This window comes from Lutjanus erythropterus, chromosome 19 (genome assembly GCF_056507025.1).
Source record: "Lutjanus erythropterus isolate fLutEry1 chromosome 19, fLutEry1.hap2, whole genome shotgun sequence".
NCBI lineage: Eukaryota > Metazoa > Chordata > Actinopteri > Lutjaniformes > Lutjanidae > Lutjanus > Lutjanus erythropterus.
The window spans coordinates 17106745-17123250 of record NC_139335.1 but is presented as its reverse complement, the minus strand read 5'-3'; the positions used below and the strand labels follow the sequence as shown (position 1 = coordinate 17123250).

The 16506-nt window shown below is 37.9% G+C and overlaps 3 protein-coding genes and 1 pseudogene across 4 annotated transcripts; 2 read left to right on the top strand and 2 right to left on the bottom strand.

The window, feature by feature from the left end:
- Positions 1-662: 662 nt before the first annotated feature.
- Positions 663-2469, bottom strand: LOC146309586 (uncharacterized). The gene is made up of 2 exons (XM_084744182.1): positions 1959-2469; positions 663-1665 (listed from the first exon to the last, which is right to left on the bottom strand). The coding sequence occupies exons 1-2, from the start codon at positions 2467-2469 to the stop codon at positions 842-844; spliced, it is 1335 nt and encodes a 444-aa protein (XP_084600308.1). The 3' UTR covers positions 663-841.
- Positions 2470-5218: 2749 nt separating this feature from the next.
- LOC146309585 (uncharacterized) lies at positions 5219-8736 on the bottom strand. Its single transcript, XM_084744202.1, has 2 exons — positions 8219-8736; positions 5219-7304 (listed from the first exon to the last, which is right to left on the bottom strand). The coding sequence occupies exons 1-2, from the start codon at positions 8400-8402 to the stop codon at positions 6103-6105; spliced, it is 1386 nt and encodes a 461-aa protein (XP_084600328.1). The 5' UTR covers positions 8403-8736; the 3' UTR covers positions 5219-6102.
- Positions 8737-9518: 782 nt separating this feature from the next.
- On the top strand, positions 9519-14085 carry LOC146309584 (methionine-R-sulfoxide reductase B1-A-like). The gene is made up of 4 exons (XM_084743900.1): positions 9519-9609; positions 12318-12460; positions 12698-12812; positions 13445-14085. Exons 1-4 carry the CDS (start codon positions 9555-9557, stop codon positions 13462-13464), a joined length of 333 nt encoding a protein of 110 aa, XP_084600026.1. The 5' UTR covers positions 9519-9554; the 3' UTR covers positions 13465-14085.
- A 500-nt stretch (positions 14086-14585) lies between these two features.
- LOC146309583 (methionine-R-sulfoxide reductase B1-A-like) lies at positions 14586-15885 on the top strand (annotated as a pseudogene). Its single transcript, XR_014772434.1, has 4 exons — positions 14586-14790; positions 14881-15023; positions 15182-15296; positions 15413-15885. The product of XR_014772434.1 is annotated as a methionine-R-sulfoxide reductase B1-A-like (transcript).
- Positions 15886-16506: the final 621 nt, after the last annotated feature.

Below are 16506 nucleotides of genomic sequence, written 5' to 3'. Positions count from 1 at the left end.
GGTCCCTGAGCTGCAGTTTGGCTTGGCCTGTACATTAATCCTCCCCAGATGATTTTAATTATGTGTATTTGATTACTTCTCAGTATCAGCTAATGTTACTGACAGCTGTGAGCAATTCATTGAGAATAACTGTGGCGTGTCTGCTGCCACCTGCTGGTCAAAATGCAGAAGAAGAAATGTTTCTTTTGGAGCAGCATGGTGATGCAGTCAGCTGCCCTTCATTTGCAGTAGGATAGATTAATTCATTTTACAGATGACAAAATTAGTCATTATTGAAAAAACTCACTGAACAGACAGACTCTTTTGTCCTGGATCTGATGAGGTACAAATCAATCGAGCCACAAGCTGATTCTTATTTAAGGCTGCTTTATTCACACATGTGGTTGGACTGAAAGTAGAACCAAAGTAGAGCATGAGTGAACACTATTCCATGAGCAGAGGATGCGATGCATATTTTGGCTTCACTAGCTAGCAGCCTGAGATAAAAAAATTAAGCCTGGTGAGGCAAATATTTCCTCCTGAAAGAAGAAATTCTTATTCTTAAACTGCTTATGATCTGGATTTGAAATCACAGCTAGGAGTTGTGAGACTGTGACGTGAATGGCTTCAGATTTCATACAAAATTTCAGGATGTCGGAAGGCTATTTTCAACTACATCTCCCAGCAAGACAAATCAGGCAAGTGAGTTACATGAATTTCTATATGATATTTCCCACTAAGGTGAACATGTTGGTCAGTAATATTTTCTTAACAGCTGTTTTTGCGTAAAATTGCAGTATAAAATCACACTATCAGTGTTTTTTACTAAAAGATCTTACAGGTTTTTCCACACAGGTAGAGGTTACTCAGTGCCCGCTGCAATGTGTGTGTCCCGATGTTGAACCAACTGTCTCCTTTGGCAAAAAATCTCACCACAAATGTCACACATGTGGGAAGGTTTTTCTTGCGAAAGCCGTTTCATGTGTGTTTTGAGATGACCACGGGTGTAAAATAGTTTCCCACATGTATCACAACTATAGGGTCTCTCCCCTGAATGAGTCCTCATGTGCACAACCAGGTGCTCTTTTTGGACAAAGCTTTTCCCACAGTCTTGACATTTAAAGTCTCTGATCCCTTTGTGTAGCTTTGAATGTATTTCTAGACCACTGGAGTTTTTAAACTTCTTGTCACAAACATCACAAGCAAAACGCTTCTTTTGTGCTCCTCGAGAAGTACTCATCTTTGTAGTTTCATTTGTCTTCTTACGTGTTTTTACTTGCTTTTTGTGGTTGGACAGGAAACTCTTTCCACATATGGGAGAAACACCCCGCCCATTTTGACTTTTAGCAGAAGAGTCTCCATCAGGCAACACCGTCTGACCCCTCTGCTTCATGCTGCCGTTTTGTCTTTTTAAGACCTTTTGTCTCTTCTTCTTTGTCTGTGCTCCTTTGCTCTGCACCCACTCTTCATCAGCAGAGCACTCTGAAGAAGCAGGCTGCACATAAGACACATCTGCCTCTGGCTGACCTTGTTCACTGTTCACACCTTCAAGAGAATTGTTCTCTGTATCTGCAGTGACTTTGGTCGAACCCAGAACCTCAGATTTACTCGGTTTAGACTCCTCTGGTGTCTCCTGCAGCACTTCCTCCGCAGTCACACTACTGATGGTAAGTGCAGGTTCTGCAGCTACGAAAGAGAAAAAGCAACAGTTACATGTCTGTGAATATTCTCAGTCATCCAGGTCATGGTATTCGTATCAAGGGTTGTCGTAGGCAACTGGACTTGATAGAGTTCTTGAAGACGTTTCGCCTCTCATCCAAGAAGCTTCTTCAGTTCTGCCTGACTGGTTTGGGAGTTCAGGTATTAAACCTAATGGGGTCGTTAACACCTAGGGGAGCATGTGACTCATATAAATTCTTATTTAAATGTTATATAAGTTCCTCTGCGTTGTGGTATCAAAATAATAAAGCTTTACGCACCTATTCTGTGTAACTTTACTTCAGGATTCCAAAAGATATCCAGCAGTTTGCGCTTCATGCTGCCGTTTTGTCTTTTTAAGACCTTTCGTCTCTTCTTCTTTGTCTGTGCTCCTTTGCTCTGCACCCACTCTTCATCAGCGGAGCACTCTGAAGAAACAGGCTGTACGTAAGACACATCTGCCTCTGGCTGACCTTGTTCACTGTTCACACCTTCAAGAGAAGGAAAAAGAACCTCCTGTATTAGACTTTCATCCTCAGGTTCCTTTAAGTCAATGAGAACACAGCAATAGTTCTTATCATTGTTCTTTGTATCTGCAGTGACTTTGGTCGAGCCCAGAACCTCAGATTTAATCGGTTTAGACTCTTCTGTTGTTGAGGGCTGTGTTGAAGTGTCCTGCAGCTCTTCGTCCGCAGTCACATTACTGTTGATCAGTGCAGGTTCTGCAGTTACGAAAGAGAAAAAGCAACAGTTACTCATTAGATGTGAAACAGTGATGGGTGGTTTTTGCATGCTGACCTGAGATCATCACATTTAATAGCATGTATTTTGTATTATGATAATCCTTTTATATTAAACTGTAGATCTTATGTATACAAAACCCAGTTCCAAAAAAGGTGGGACGCTTTGGAAAACGTAAATAAAAACGGAGTACAATAAAAAATGTTTCAACCTATTTTCAACTGAATAGTAAAGTAGTAAAGAGACAAGGTATTTAATGTTCAAATTGATTATCTTTTTTGTTTTTTCTAAAAACACACGCCTTGTGAATTTGTTGCCTGGAACATGTTCCAAACTAGTTGGGCCAGGAGCACATTTACCACTGTGATACACCTTTGTTTCTTTTCACAACACTAAGTATACATTTGAGAACTGAGGACACTAATTGTTGAAGCTCTGAAAGTGATTTTCCCCCTTCTTGCTTCATATACCACTTCGGGTGCTAAACAGTCCGGGGTCTCTGTGTTGTATTTTGTATTTTTGTAAATAAAGAACTTAAGTAAAAGTAAAATTAAACATACTCAAAAAAGTACAAGTACACAAACACACAACTTTGTTACAGTAACGAGAGCAATTGTAACTTGTTACTTTCCCACCTGATAATTCATTCATTCATTCATTTTCTGTAACCGCTTATTCCGTAAGTGATTGTATTTTTTTTCTTAATATAAATTCTTATATAAATGTTATATAAGTTACTGCTTTGTGGTATCACAATAATAAAGCTGTACGCACCTATTCTGTGTAACTTTACTTCAGGTTTCCAGAAGATATCCAGCAGTTTGCGCTGACGGTCGATTTCCTCCTCGTACTCAACGATGGTTTTTCTAAAAACTCCGAATATTTCTTCAGCTGCTGCTGTTAGTCGCTCATTAACAAAATCTCTCAAACGATCAACTGAAGACATCGCTGATTTATCACAAACTGCGGTACCACCAGGATACAGTCTCTTGGGTAACTGAACCGACAGATGCCGCTAAAGGAACTCGCGCGCGTCTTGTTTTCTTCCACTGGGTGTCACAGTGGTTCAGTTCCGACAGTAAACGGTCCGGAGCGCTTTGGTTCCGCTTTCACCTGACAGCATTTTATTCAAAACATTTTTTCCTTTATCAACTTAAAATTAAAAAAAAACTGCAAGGCAAATATAAAACATATAAAGCTCAAAATTATGTACAACAGACACACTACCATAGCTTACACTTCTTAATATCAGTCACAAACTATTATTCTTATTTTTTAAACTTTTTGTTATTATTATCTCTCACATTGTCCGTGAAAATATTTTTGGTTCAGTTCTGAGCAGATGATCAGATGGGTAGGCTGATGTAAAATGTAAATGCAGGCTTGTATCATCTGATTTCAAGGAGAATTAGACCTGGTGGCAGGCATTAAGAACAACTACAGAAATAGCTGATCTTCTCACAAAAAAGAAAGTTGTGTGTGCTGATTGTTCTTGTAGGTCAGAATGAATCAGACGAGTGATGGTGTCATGAAAGTTTTTATTGTGAAAAGCATAAAACAGTTGCTTTTAGAATGGAGTCTGGTTTCACAGAAGCAGAGGATATTTTAATGTACATAAATTTAAATAATGAACTAATGAACTTTGTAAACAGCATAAAGTAATGTAGGAAGTGGAGCTACAACTGCTGTTTTCTACTTCTCTCTGCTTGTAGTAAAAGCTTGTGCACAAATGGCTATTAAAATACAGACAGGGGTTTTGCTTCGCCACAGCATTGTAAGCTCCTCCACTCTCCCTTCACCAGTCCAGGGCTGAATTTCTTTCTCTGTAGGCTACATAATTTTCCACTCTTAAGTTGTACCTCATGCAAACCCACCAGAAATACTCCAAACTATCCCTTTAATCTCTGTCACTGTCTTTGCAGTCACTACAGCCGAGAAGCATCCCTCCCCTCCTACTTCTTGTATTATTTCGCCAAGCACTTATCATTATCTGAATTAATACAGGATCAATCAAACCCACTCTCCAAAACTGCCATTAAAGAGCCTTGCAATTTCCCAATCAGACTGACCTTTGAACGAAAGAGGCAGGGTCAGTTTGTTACCGAAGTATTTTTTGTGCCCACATTTTTCTGATATTTAAGCTATGCAAATGAGGATCATCTAATTAAATACGCAGTAATCTGCAGAATTGTCCAGAACAGAAATTCGAATTTAAAATAAACACCTAAATGTGTATTTTGGACATTTTCTTTCATCTAAAAGAAGACATCTTATGGAGGCAAAATTGATGAGAGCATGAAAAAAATTATGTTGTTGCAGTTGTATCTTGCCTTAAAAATAACTGTTCATGAAATATAATAACCCCAACGAATTTCCATGACCGCTCTGCCCAATGTTAATCTGCAGATAGAAAAAAGTGACTAAATGTTCACGGTGAGATGCCTTATCTCACCAGTACCTCAGTGTGCACTGATGCCAGTAGCTACATGACATTTACCAAGTCAAACTAACAACTCACGGAGTGCTATTAGAAATGGTTGATAGTTGGTAGTATTTGAGTTGTCTACATATGATTTGTAGTTAAACTCATGAACAGTCACCAGCTGAGTTATGTCATCGTGCATGTAAGGCAGCCTGTACACGGTGAAACGTTCACACAACTAGGCGCAGGTTGCAAAGTGAAGAACTTTCCATCAGATGCAGCACAAATTAACTAGATTGATTTTGTTTGGGGTTTCTTTTTTGTTTTCTCTCTAAATTATAATGGGTATATAGTGGGATATGACATTGCAACTACATATGCATCTTTGTTTCTTATTTTAAATCATTTTCTTGTATGATATTATCAATTTGGACGTGTTGCATTGCCTTTTCTTCTGGCACTGGCTACTTAGTTTCATAATGTCTGTACCGGAGAACACAAAGAGAGCTATCAGTGCAATAATGCTTATGGACATGCTGGAGGAAAAAACACAACCTTCTAATTACTTAAAAGAGAGAGACCAATGGATCATTTCACTCTATTAAAGGAGTTTAATCCAATTAGTTTTGGAGTGTATTCACCCTTTGATTTAAGGAAAATAAATAAATATCTCTTTGTTGCCACCTTCGAACATCAGTATGAAATTGCAGCTTGATATGTGATGGTATGTTAGACAACTCTGACTTTCATCATACTTTATTTAAAAACATAGCTAGAATTAATCTAACAGTAATGTTAGTCACCTGCTAACAATGTTAACAAACTTTACCTTACTCATGTTTGTTTGTTGACAAAATTATCAATCTGACATGAAGTCTATGAGACTAATCTCCCTCTGAAGTGTCCAAAAGACCATTTCATGCTTTTCTTTGGTACATTTTGATATAAGGTGTTGCTGAGTTGAAATCAATTACAATTAATTGGAACGCTGTCCCATCATAGTTTGATGCTACCAGTATTTTGATTAGCTGTTGCATGAAACTAGTTTCACAGTTTCGAGAATTTTGCAACTGTTCCTGCTGAGTTTCAGACACATTTCAAGTATGTTGCAAAGGGCTCTACACCATGCAACTCAATCGGAACTTAGTTTCAAGTTTCAACCACATAAAGTTGTATGAAAGTTTCACCGTGTAAAGCCAACCTAAACATTTCTAGTGTACGTCACATACAAGCTCTGAGATGGTCCATCTGGTTAACGGCTTTCACTCAACCGCCACCTTTTCATGAGTTTGCAGGTGCACCTTAAGATTAGGTGCAAACCTGTATCTCATACCACAAACATGACAAGCATATGGCCTCTCTCCTGTGTGTGTGGTCCTATGTCTCGTCATCTGTCCACTTTGGCGAAAACGTTTACCACATATATCACACGGGTACGGCTTCTCTCCTGAATGGTATCTCATGTGTGTTTTGAGGTGACTGCTAGTGTTAAAAAGTTTGCCACACAGGCCACAATGATACGGTCTCTCCCCTGAATGACTTCTTTTATGAATCGTAAGGTTCTGGCTCTGACTGAAAGCTTTTCCGCAAATATCACAGTGATATGGTTTCTCCCCAGAGTGGGTCCTCACATGAACAATCAGATGCTCTCTTCGGTAAAATGTTTTGCCACATTCTTGACACATAAACTCTTTGATGCCAGTGTGTATTCTTTCATGCAGCCGGAGACAACGGTTATTGGCAAAAGTCTTGCCACAAACACTGCAAAAGTACGATTTGTTGTGACGACCTTTCAAATGAGTTATCAGCTCCTCTGTATTCTGGTATGTCATCCCACAGACAGTGCAATCAATTTTGTTATCGTGTGTTTTAATATGCTTCATCAAAGAGCCGATGTACTGGAATCCCTTGCCACACAAATGGCAAAAACTGCGGCCCTTTTCATTTTTAGCTGAAGATTTGTCAAATGGCAACGCTGCTTGGCTGTTCTTATTAATGCTGCCACTTTGTCCTTGCAATATTTTTCCTGTCTCCGTCATCGTTTTGGTCTGCTTTCCTTCGCTGTTCACCAGCTCCTCTTCATCATTGTCATTGTCCTCACTCTGGGCTGCAGAGCAGTCTGAAGAAACTGGCTGCATTTCGTATGACACTTGCGTCTCTGTCTGATCTTGCTCGCTTTTCACAGTTTCAGAAGAGGAGAAAACAATGTCCTGTGTTTGACTGTCATCCTCGAGGTCCTCTTGCTCTTCCTTTATCTTGGACATCTTGAAGTCTGTCTCAACCAAGCAGTAGTTCCAGTTATTACTGTCCACATTTGTGCTGGTTTGAGATGGTCCTGGAACCTCAGTGCTCAGACTGAAGTTCGACTCTTCTGGTGTTGAGGGTCCTGGGTTCTCCTGCAGCAGTGTGGTGTCACTTTCATCTCCACGTTCCACGGTGCTGCTGGTCAATGAAGGCTCTTCAGCTAAAAAAAAGACATAGGAGGAAAAGTTATCCAACAGCCTGCAATGTCTAAAACCCAGAGGTCCATGGAAAGTTATCAGACTAATTCATTTAAATTATCATTATATTACAAATTAATTTTTTAAACAAACGGCCTCATAGTAAATATTTTAGTTTTTAAAGGATAAATATGTAATTTACTGTACTTAATCATAAAATGGCCATGAAATGTCATCAGAGGTTACGGACACATGCTAAGTTGAAATACTTGCTTGCTGAGTAGTTTCAAACAATCCTGTCTTTAACCCTTTACCTCTATGAAAACTAAATTAAAATCATGATGATGTGATATTTATTGAGGTCTGTACCAAACACTTTTTTTTTATTACTGTACCTCATTATAATGCTGTTTTCTCATACACTTTCCCTTTTTTTAAAAAAAAATTGCTATTTGGTTCTGGTCGTGCAATTTGTATATTGCACTTGGCCAAATTGTGATTTTATTGCAATTGCAAGTAATTGCACAGCCCTAGTCAAAATTAACAAACATTATATCAAATAGTTAAGCCAATGAACCACCACACTGTTGTTAGAAGTTCTTGGCTTAAAAACAAAATAAGGACATCTATCGATAAACACAATGTTAAAAACTCAAATTTGCATGGGCATTCAAGCCTAACTCTCCTGAGAAGTTATGGAAAAGTGCTGCCCACAGTACTCTGAAGATTTACAGTATTTAAATATTTCTACTACTTCTGCAGCAGAGCTGGTTCAGTAGTTTGAGGAGACTGAGTGCATGTGCGCATGCGTGGCCAAGCGGGGAGGAACATCCATAGCTACAACATTATAGTTAGCTACTTCTTCAGCTACCACCACGCCACTAAATATAGTTGTGTAAAGCGCAACTAAGCAGCACGTTTAACCAGAGTCCCAAACCTGGTTTCTTTCGCAGAAGGTCCAGCTGGTGCCGCAGACTTTCAACCTCCTCTTTAGATCGACTAACTTCGGCTTCGTACAGAGCTAACGTTATGGTTTTCTCCACCTCCCCGAGGATCTCCTCCGCTGCTGCGTACAGCCGCTGATGGACGAACGACCTCAGCTGAAACATTGTGCTGTCCATGTCTCCAGAGACAGTTGTGGCACAAAAAACATCCGCAATAGTGGCTGGCTGGCGAGGACACAAACTCAGCTAACCTAGCTCAACCTGTCAATCCTCATAGTTTGACACCCCGTAGCGGCAACAATATCACTTCCGGTTTGAGTTGTTCAGGATAAAAGCGTCAGTTCCACAGGAGGATGGATAAGTATTTGCAGCCAAGCGACAACATACGAATGGAAAAAAGAAATAAGATGGCAACAACCTAAATTTAATCAACTGTATTTATAAATTATATATAAATTATAAGATTATGTAAAACTAGAAACATTGTTTAATGCTGTATACATAAAGCGAGATTACTAATAGGTAATGTTTATATTTATTGTTGCATTGATCGTGCAATAATAAATAGGAAAAAAGCTAACTTTTTTGTTGTATTTTTGGATCTAAAAGTGCAAGAGAAGATCAAATATTATTAGATTAACTGTGAATAATTGCACAAACTGAAAAAAAAAACTACACACCTGTACCTTAATCTAAATTGATCATGTAATGGAAACTGGAATTTTAACTCCTTTTTAAAGTGGCAGCTCTAAATTGTGAAATGGAGTATGATAGATTGACACTTAATTAAACTAAATTAGAAAAATAAAGTTCAGAAGCCTTACTTTTTATTTATTTATTTATTTATTTATTTATTTATATGTATCTATTAAGTTTAAAGTTACAGGGACAGTGCGCATTAATAAACATGTCTGTAAATGTGCCAGCACAACCATCTCAGCTAATTTTCAATTGTAGTCCCTGGGCAGATATAATGACAGCTTGACAGACACATATATTACATTAAAACAGGAACAGCCAGGCTGCAGGGTACATGTAGCACAGCATACTTCATAAGAAACATAAAGTGCTTTTTCCATAAAGTGGATTTTAAATTAACTTAAATTATGTGTCAGTCTCTCATAAGGGGAGCCAAGCCATGCAAAATCTTATAGACAAGCTCAAGCATTTGTAATTTTGATGTAGTTCTCTAGTTTTATTTTGAAGGCCAGACACTCAAACCGGAAGTCCTGTTGTTTCCAGCCAATGTTTGCGCTCGTCCAGAGTACTTAAACTCTGCAGAGCAGGTTACTGGTTACAGTCTGTAAATAGTCTGCTGAAAGAAGGGGGATGTCGTTTTGTAGTTTCTTCGGTGGAGAGGTCTATAAAGACCACTTTAAACCAGGTACCCTCATGAATTTAATTGTTTGTACTTGATTCAAAATTTCTGCATAATGGATATTGTTTAGAGACTTTCAAGAGAAAGTAGAGTTAATGATAACTACCGCTAGCTAGCCACTGTTAGCTAACAGTAACCATTCATTGTATCGTGTTATAACTTTACAAACAGCCGTGTTATTTATCCACTCTTTTGCTTGTAGGCTGTGGCTGATAAAAAACACTATTAGTCTTGGAAATATTTAAGTAAGACCTTGTTAGGTAACCTAGTTAACTTTTGAAACCCATGTCCAGGTTACATAACGACTCGTTACAAAATTGGGCATTCCCCTGTCAAAACATTTAAACTAACACTTATCTCACATCTCCTAACATGACAGAAATCAATGGAACAACAATCAGTTGAACACAAATAAATATACGAAAAACAACAACAGCAACGACATGTGTATAGAAATGTGTATGTATATATGTACACAAAGAATTTAAAAAAAACAAACTGCCACCCTGCAAAAGTTGCATAAAACGCATCCAAATTCAACGTCCACCTATTGATTTTTATTTCTCAATTGTTTTGTGTTGTTTTACCTCTTTTTTTTTGTTTTTTGTCCAGTTTTCCTTGCTGTTACTTATATGGGATTGCTCACCTAAAAATGAAAAGTCAGTCATTATCTACGGGAAAACAGTGTTGCAGAATTTAAGTGAATAGTGAGCAGTTTTCAATCATAAAAAAAAAAACATAAATTGCTTCCATACCACTCATCTAGTATAATCCAAGTTTTCTAAAGCCCTGACATGTCAAGTTGACTTTAAAGATGTCATTTACACCATGTTTCTTGCCATGTTAATGTGCGCATGCACACCGTCTACATTGTTTGGGTGATCTTGCAACACAGTTTTTCTGTGAAACTCCAGCATTGTTTTGTGGACTAAAAACTGGCTAAACCTGATCTTTATTCAGCATGACGGCAAGAAGATAATGACTGAACTGTGCCTCTAACTAATACAAACATCACAACATTTTCCATAACAATGATTAAGTGTTGTCTTTTTCTGTGTTTAAAGGCTGCATTACAGGAAAGTGATGTGATTTTCTGAATTTACTAGCTGTTCTTGCTGTTCAAATGTTTGTTTTTAGTGGAGAAACATACAGTATATAATGATTGGGAAGTAACCAAAAGTCACTATACTGAAACTGCCGATAATTATTCATCAAAAATCTAATTTTCTTAATATTTTGTGAAAGCACCAATAGTCATCCCTACAATTTTGTTACAATATTGATAAATATCAATAAGAGATATTTGGTCAAAAATTCAGTGACATTCAATTTTTGTCTCAGCCTGAACTTCACTACAAGTAAAAGTTCTAAGGTTAAAAAAATGTAAGTATTATAACAAAATATATTACTGTGACACTGAAGGGCGACTCCATCGCCATTCTTTTCTCTGGTTTTCTAATGGAAACGCCCATTTAGTCCTTACAAAAAGCAGTGAAGTAGAGTCCAATCCTCTCTTAGTCTTTAATTGTTTGTACTTGATTCAGAATTTCTGCATAACGGGTATTGTTTAGAGAATAAAAGTATCTATTGTAATATTATAATGTTAGAACTTTACAAACAGCCATGTTATTTATCCACTCTTATCCTTGTAGGCTGTGGCTACTAAAACACTATTACTTGAGGCTGACACTGTAGTATTGGTGGATTGGAAATTGAACTAATAGTCATGGAATTACTTAAATAAAACTTTGTTGAGTAACCTAGTTAACTTTTGAAACCCATGTCCAGGTTGCATAACGACTCGTTACGAAATTGGGTATTCTCAGATCACATGAGACTTTAAACTAACACTTATCTCACATCTCAATGCAACAACAATCAGTTTAAAGTATAATAAAATAATATAAAATCTCCATGTGCAGCCCTCTGCACTACGGGCCACTCAAGCTCTCACACATCATTCATTTCCAGACTTGTTTTGATTAACTAGATCAGCATCCAGGAACATTTTGTTTGTGTTGATCTAAAACAACTGATTGCCCTTGGTTTATCTTAGAAAAGACCTGAACGTGTTAATGAATGGTGTTTTCATGAGGCTGCATCAAATAGACCACTTATCTTGTACTCTTCCTGTGGCTCAGTGTCGCAGTTATTTCATGAATTTTGACAGTATTATTTGTTATCTATTTAAAAAATCATCATGCCATGTCACATTTGGAAAAGTGTTTAGAATGGCTTGGAATAAAGATATTTTGACCCAAAAACCTATGTTTTTTGTGACCAAAAGTTGAATTTATGAATTTATAACCACGAGGAACACAACTGGGAAGCTACAGAATGATATAGAAACCCTCCAAAACCCAAAAATGGATGTAGTTGCCCTTTAATGTATAGATTACATTTTACTGCTGTAGAAACATTTAAGGCTGAGCTGACTTTTTTACTGTTTTATATACTGTTGGATAGTTCAGTCTACAGCAATGCATCATATACTGTGAGACAATATGTCCCTTTAGAGAAAATGTGTATCGGGATAAATATTGTACATTATGGATTAGCATAAGAATATTGAGATAATATTTATAAGCCATATCGCCCAGCCCTACAACATAGCACCCTTAGCGGTGCTAGGGTCATACTTACAAGACTCGTATTAAAGTAGTTCTTTTGTCATGTTACAAACCAGCCATCATCTCTAATTGTTTACTCCTCAGGGGTTTATGTATGTTCCAAGTGTGATCACCAGCTGTTCTCCAGCCGCTCCAAGTATGAGCACTCGTCTCCCTGGCCAGCCTTCACAGAGACCGTCCATAAGGATAGTGTGTCCAAACATGAGGAGAGACCTGGGGCATATAAGGTACAGTAGAACAACGATTTATTCAATCTATCAGAGGACACTTAGTTTAAGTTAAATATATTCTAGACCAGCCAACACACAATTTCCTACTTGTATATTCAGAATAAACAACTGTATGTCACTAGGTGTAGGTACATGACCCTTAATAGACTAGTGAAGGATGTGTTTAAAGGATTCAGTGCGAGCTCTATGGAAATGCACAAAATCTTGATTTGGATGTATAACGTGTTGTTCCAGGTGCGGTGTGGGAAATGTGGAAATGGACTTGGCCATGAGTTTGTAAATGATGGACCAGCCAGAGGGCAGTCTCGCTTCTGAATATTCAGCAGCTCACTGAAGTTCATCCCTAAAGGTACGACAGTCGGATCATATCACCCCAGGTTGCAGCTACTGTTTATGCCCTGTTACATTGGCTGTGTGTAATTTTGGCCCTAGTTATGCATATTTATACACATATATACACATATATACACATTTATACGTTTATATTATACATATTTACATGTTATACATTATACATATTGTACAGCAGAGATAACGTATATACCTAGACTGATAAATCAGCTGGGCCAATATATCAGCCAATATTAGCCTATTGTAGATATACATAGCAGTATCTGCATATATGTTGGCTGATGAGTAGCAAGAAATGCAGAACATTATTTTTTTAAATAAAAAAGTCACACTCAGGACTTATCTTGGTCATAAACAGAGTGCATTATTAACTTTTGTGACAACTGGCCAAATAGTAAATGGATATTTAAACTGACCAGCTACTCTATAAATAACCATTGTTCTGGCAAGGTGGACTTGTATGTATCACCAGCAGTCCTCAGAGAAAAAAACGCTGCAATTTGGACCCTGACTTTTAGAACGGCCTCTTTAATTTCACTGAAATACAGAGCCAAACTGAGTTAATCTTTGGCACGGCCTGTGATATGGCTCTACTCTGACATAAACCCGTTTCTCCTCCCCTCTCCACAGATAAGGTTGATGGACAGTAAGGTGAGCCATCAGAGGAGAGTGCTACTGGACATGTAGACGTTTCTTTGTGCTGCTGAAGGTGCGGACAGTGCATGAAGAGTTCTGGGAAAAAAGCCCAATCAGGGAGCACCAGTGCTCTGATTAATGATGGCCTCACTGTACAACAAGAACAGAGGACCCGTCTCAATGTCTTTTATTATGCAATCATTATCATCTGCAGGGTATCGTCACTGATAACACAATCACCGTCTCATCAGTTTGACATTTATTGAGATTTATTAATAGTGTTTGAGACTGTAAAAGACTTCTCATGATTCTGTAAGCCAGCCAAGTATACCAGCCAGTAACTGTGAATGTAAGACTGATGAAACTTTTCCAAAGATTACTTGTGACATTTTAAAGTTTTATTCATCAACAATGGCCTTTACATGCAATATTTGGTGTGCTAGATGCAGAAAATGAGTAGCAATGCATTCTATTTTCACACTTTTGAGAGGCTTTATGTAAAGGGATCATAATGACTGATATGCAGAGAACTGAAATGAGTTTATTTAAACTAAAAAAAAATCAGTGCTTTGATGATTAATTTATGTCTATATTCTTGCTTTTAAATATTAAAGTTACTCTTTCTATTGACTCTACTGGCTCTACACTGGTTTTCATCTTATTTATTAACCCGACTACGTCACGGTTTGTTTTTCTATCTCCATCTTTTTTGCATTTTTCTGTGTTTAATGTTCTTTTAAATTGTGGTATTATATCTCTATCTTTATTTTGTGGAGCACCTTCTAACTCTGGCTTTGAAAGTTTATTGTTTATTATTATGAGTCCATGATGAGACAAGTAGGACAGATTTGTTTTGGACTGAACTGGATTTCAGGTTCAGCCAGCTGCCTCTGTAGCTGCAAACGTAATATGAACCTCTTCCTGAGAGGGAGGTAAAACCACATCCAGGTCACCATTTTTTCTTTACCTTTGTCATATTATTAATATTATTAATTTGTATTATTATAAAATATATATAATAATAATAGATGACATGCAGAGTAATGTTTTTAAAGTTTAAAACAATGTTTGGCTGACTGAGCAGTCTACAGCTCTGATGTTAGTGCTGACATCAGGTGGGAGTAATGAGAATAAGATCTGATGTTACACAAGGAGGACAGAGCCGTTGACACTTGATCTGGACAGGCATGTTTGGTCCAGCTTAAGCCGTGTGACTTCTCTGTAAACACACATTTCAAACTAAGAAGAAATTACTTTCGGTTTTGAGACCTTTGAAATGGATGAAATGTCATATTGTTCCTTTTCTGGCGGAGAAGAATATAAAAATCACTTCCAGCCTGGTGAGTTGCAAAGGAAGCATGAAATTAAGCATAAAAGTGAAAGCCCATAGTTTGTTTGTTGTCCATTCACTGATACTTTTTCCCCCTCAGGTATATATGTGTGTTCTGAATGTGGGCATGAGTTATTTTCCAGCACGTCAAAGTTCGAGCACTCTTCTCCTTGGCCAGCTTTCTCAGAGACAATCCATGAGGACAGTGTCTCCAAACACCCTGAAGCATGGGGACCCATAAAGGTAGATTGTCTGTCCTGTATGATTGAAAAAGATCTTCAAATCATTGTATTCTGTTTTTATTTACTGAGAGTCATGAAGTGTCTCAACTTTTTTGGAATCTGAGTTGTATGTTTACATATAATATAGAATATCTCCTGTATTAAAATGTATTGAAATAGGTTTGTTGTGGGAAGTGCGGCAGTGGATTGGGCCATGAGTTCTTGTACGATGGACCGAGAGAGGGGCTGTCACGCTTCTGAATATTCAGCAGCTCACTGATGTTCATCCCTAAAAGTGGGTCTTTAAATTGTTTCTATCTTTTGCACACATGCAGCACATGACACAGCTGTGCTAATGGGTTGCACCCTTATCGTCCATCTGTTTTTTTTTTGGCCATTGTCTCTCCACAGAAAAGGTTGATGGACATAAAGGTGAGCTGTAAAGAGGAAGAAAGTTTTCTGCTGCTGAAGGTGCGGACAGTGTATGACGTGCTCTGAGATCAGGCCTGATGGAGCTCCGGGGCTCTGATGGACGGTGGCCTCACTGGGCAGCAAGAACAGACTGGTCTCAACCACTACTTTAATTGTTGGGCACAGAGACACAAAAACCTCCATTGATTTGTACAGAAATACTGTAATATTTAACCTCCATCCCTTGTAAAGAGTCCATTGGTCTGTAGTAGAAGACATCCATGTTGATATACATTTCACAAGCAACATAAACAATAGACAAACATAATGAAAGTGCTCAAGCCTCTAAGGCTGGGACTTCAAATCGCTGGCCTGAGGGCCATTCCTGGCACTCCTTCTCCTTCCCTTTGGCCCAAAAACATATTTTTATTTTAATTATTTTTCCTAGTTTTTCCTAGTTTTCCTAGTTTCCTAGTTTTGAAATAAAAAGGTCGTACTGTTCATTTAGAGTACTGTATGCAACTATTAGAGAGCATATTTTGAGCCTTTTGTGGATTATTTGAGCAACTGTACAAGCAAAATTAATAATTGTTCTGCAGGAGGATTTGGATGAAGCTGCAAAGAAGCCAGATTTTTTACAGTTATGAGTTAAAGACTCACCAGGATCGTGAGTTGGTTTTGCACATTGTTTGTGTGCCTCAGTGCAAATTAACCTCCTGCTCTTGATCTATGAAAACATGCTGAACATACTGTTGAGATTTCCTAGCCTTCTCCAAAGTTGTAATTGCACACTTCCATCAGTTGATGGTGCTATGTGCCCTAAATCTACATCTTCAGTGAACGCATTCACATCTCACCCAATGCAATACTGTGGACAGCTTGTTCTCTATGCAAAAAGGAGCAATATTTTCTTTGTGTTTGCTGTGAACAAACTGATTAAAGTGTATAGAGAAGAGCATCCATGTATCTGAGCATCATATATTCAAAGCAAAATGCTCATTCCTTAACTACACAGAAATACCAACTGTGCTTCTCAGTGATTTTTTACTGATACTTTCATTCAGTTGCAGTATTTTCCCTTTTCAGTTAAATAT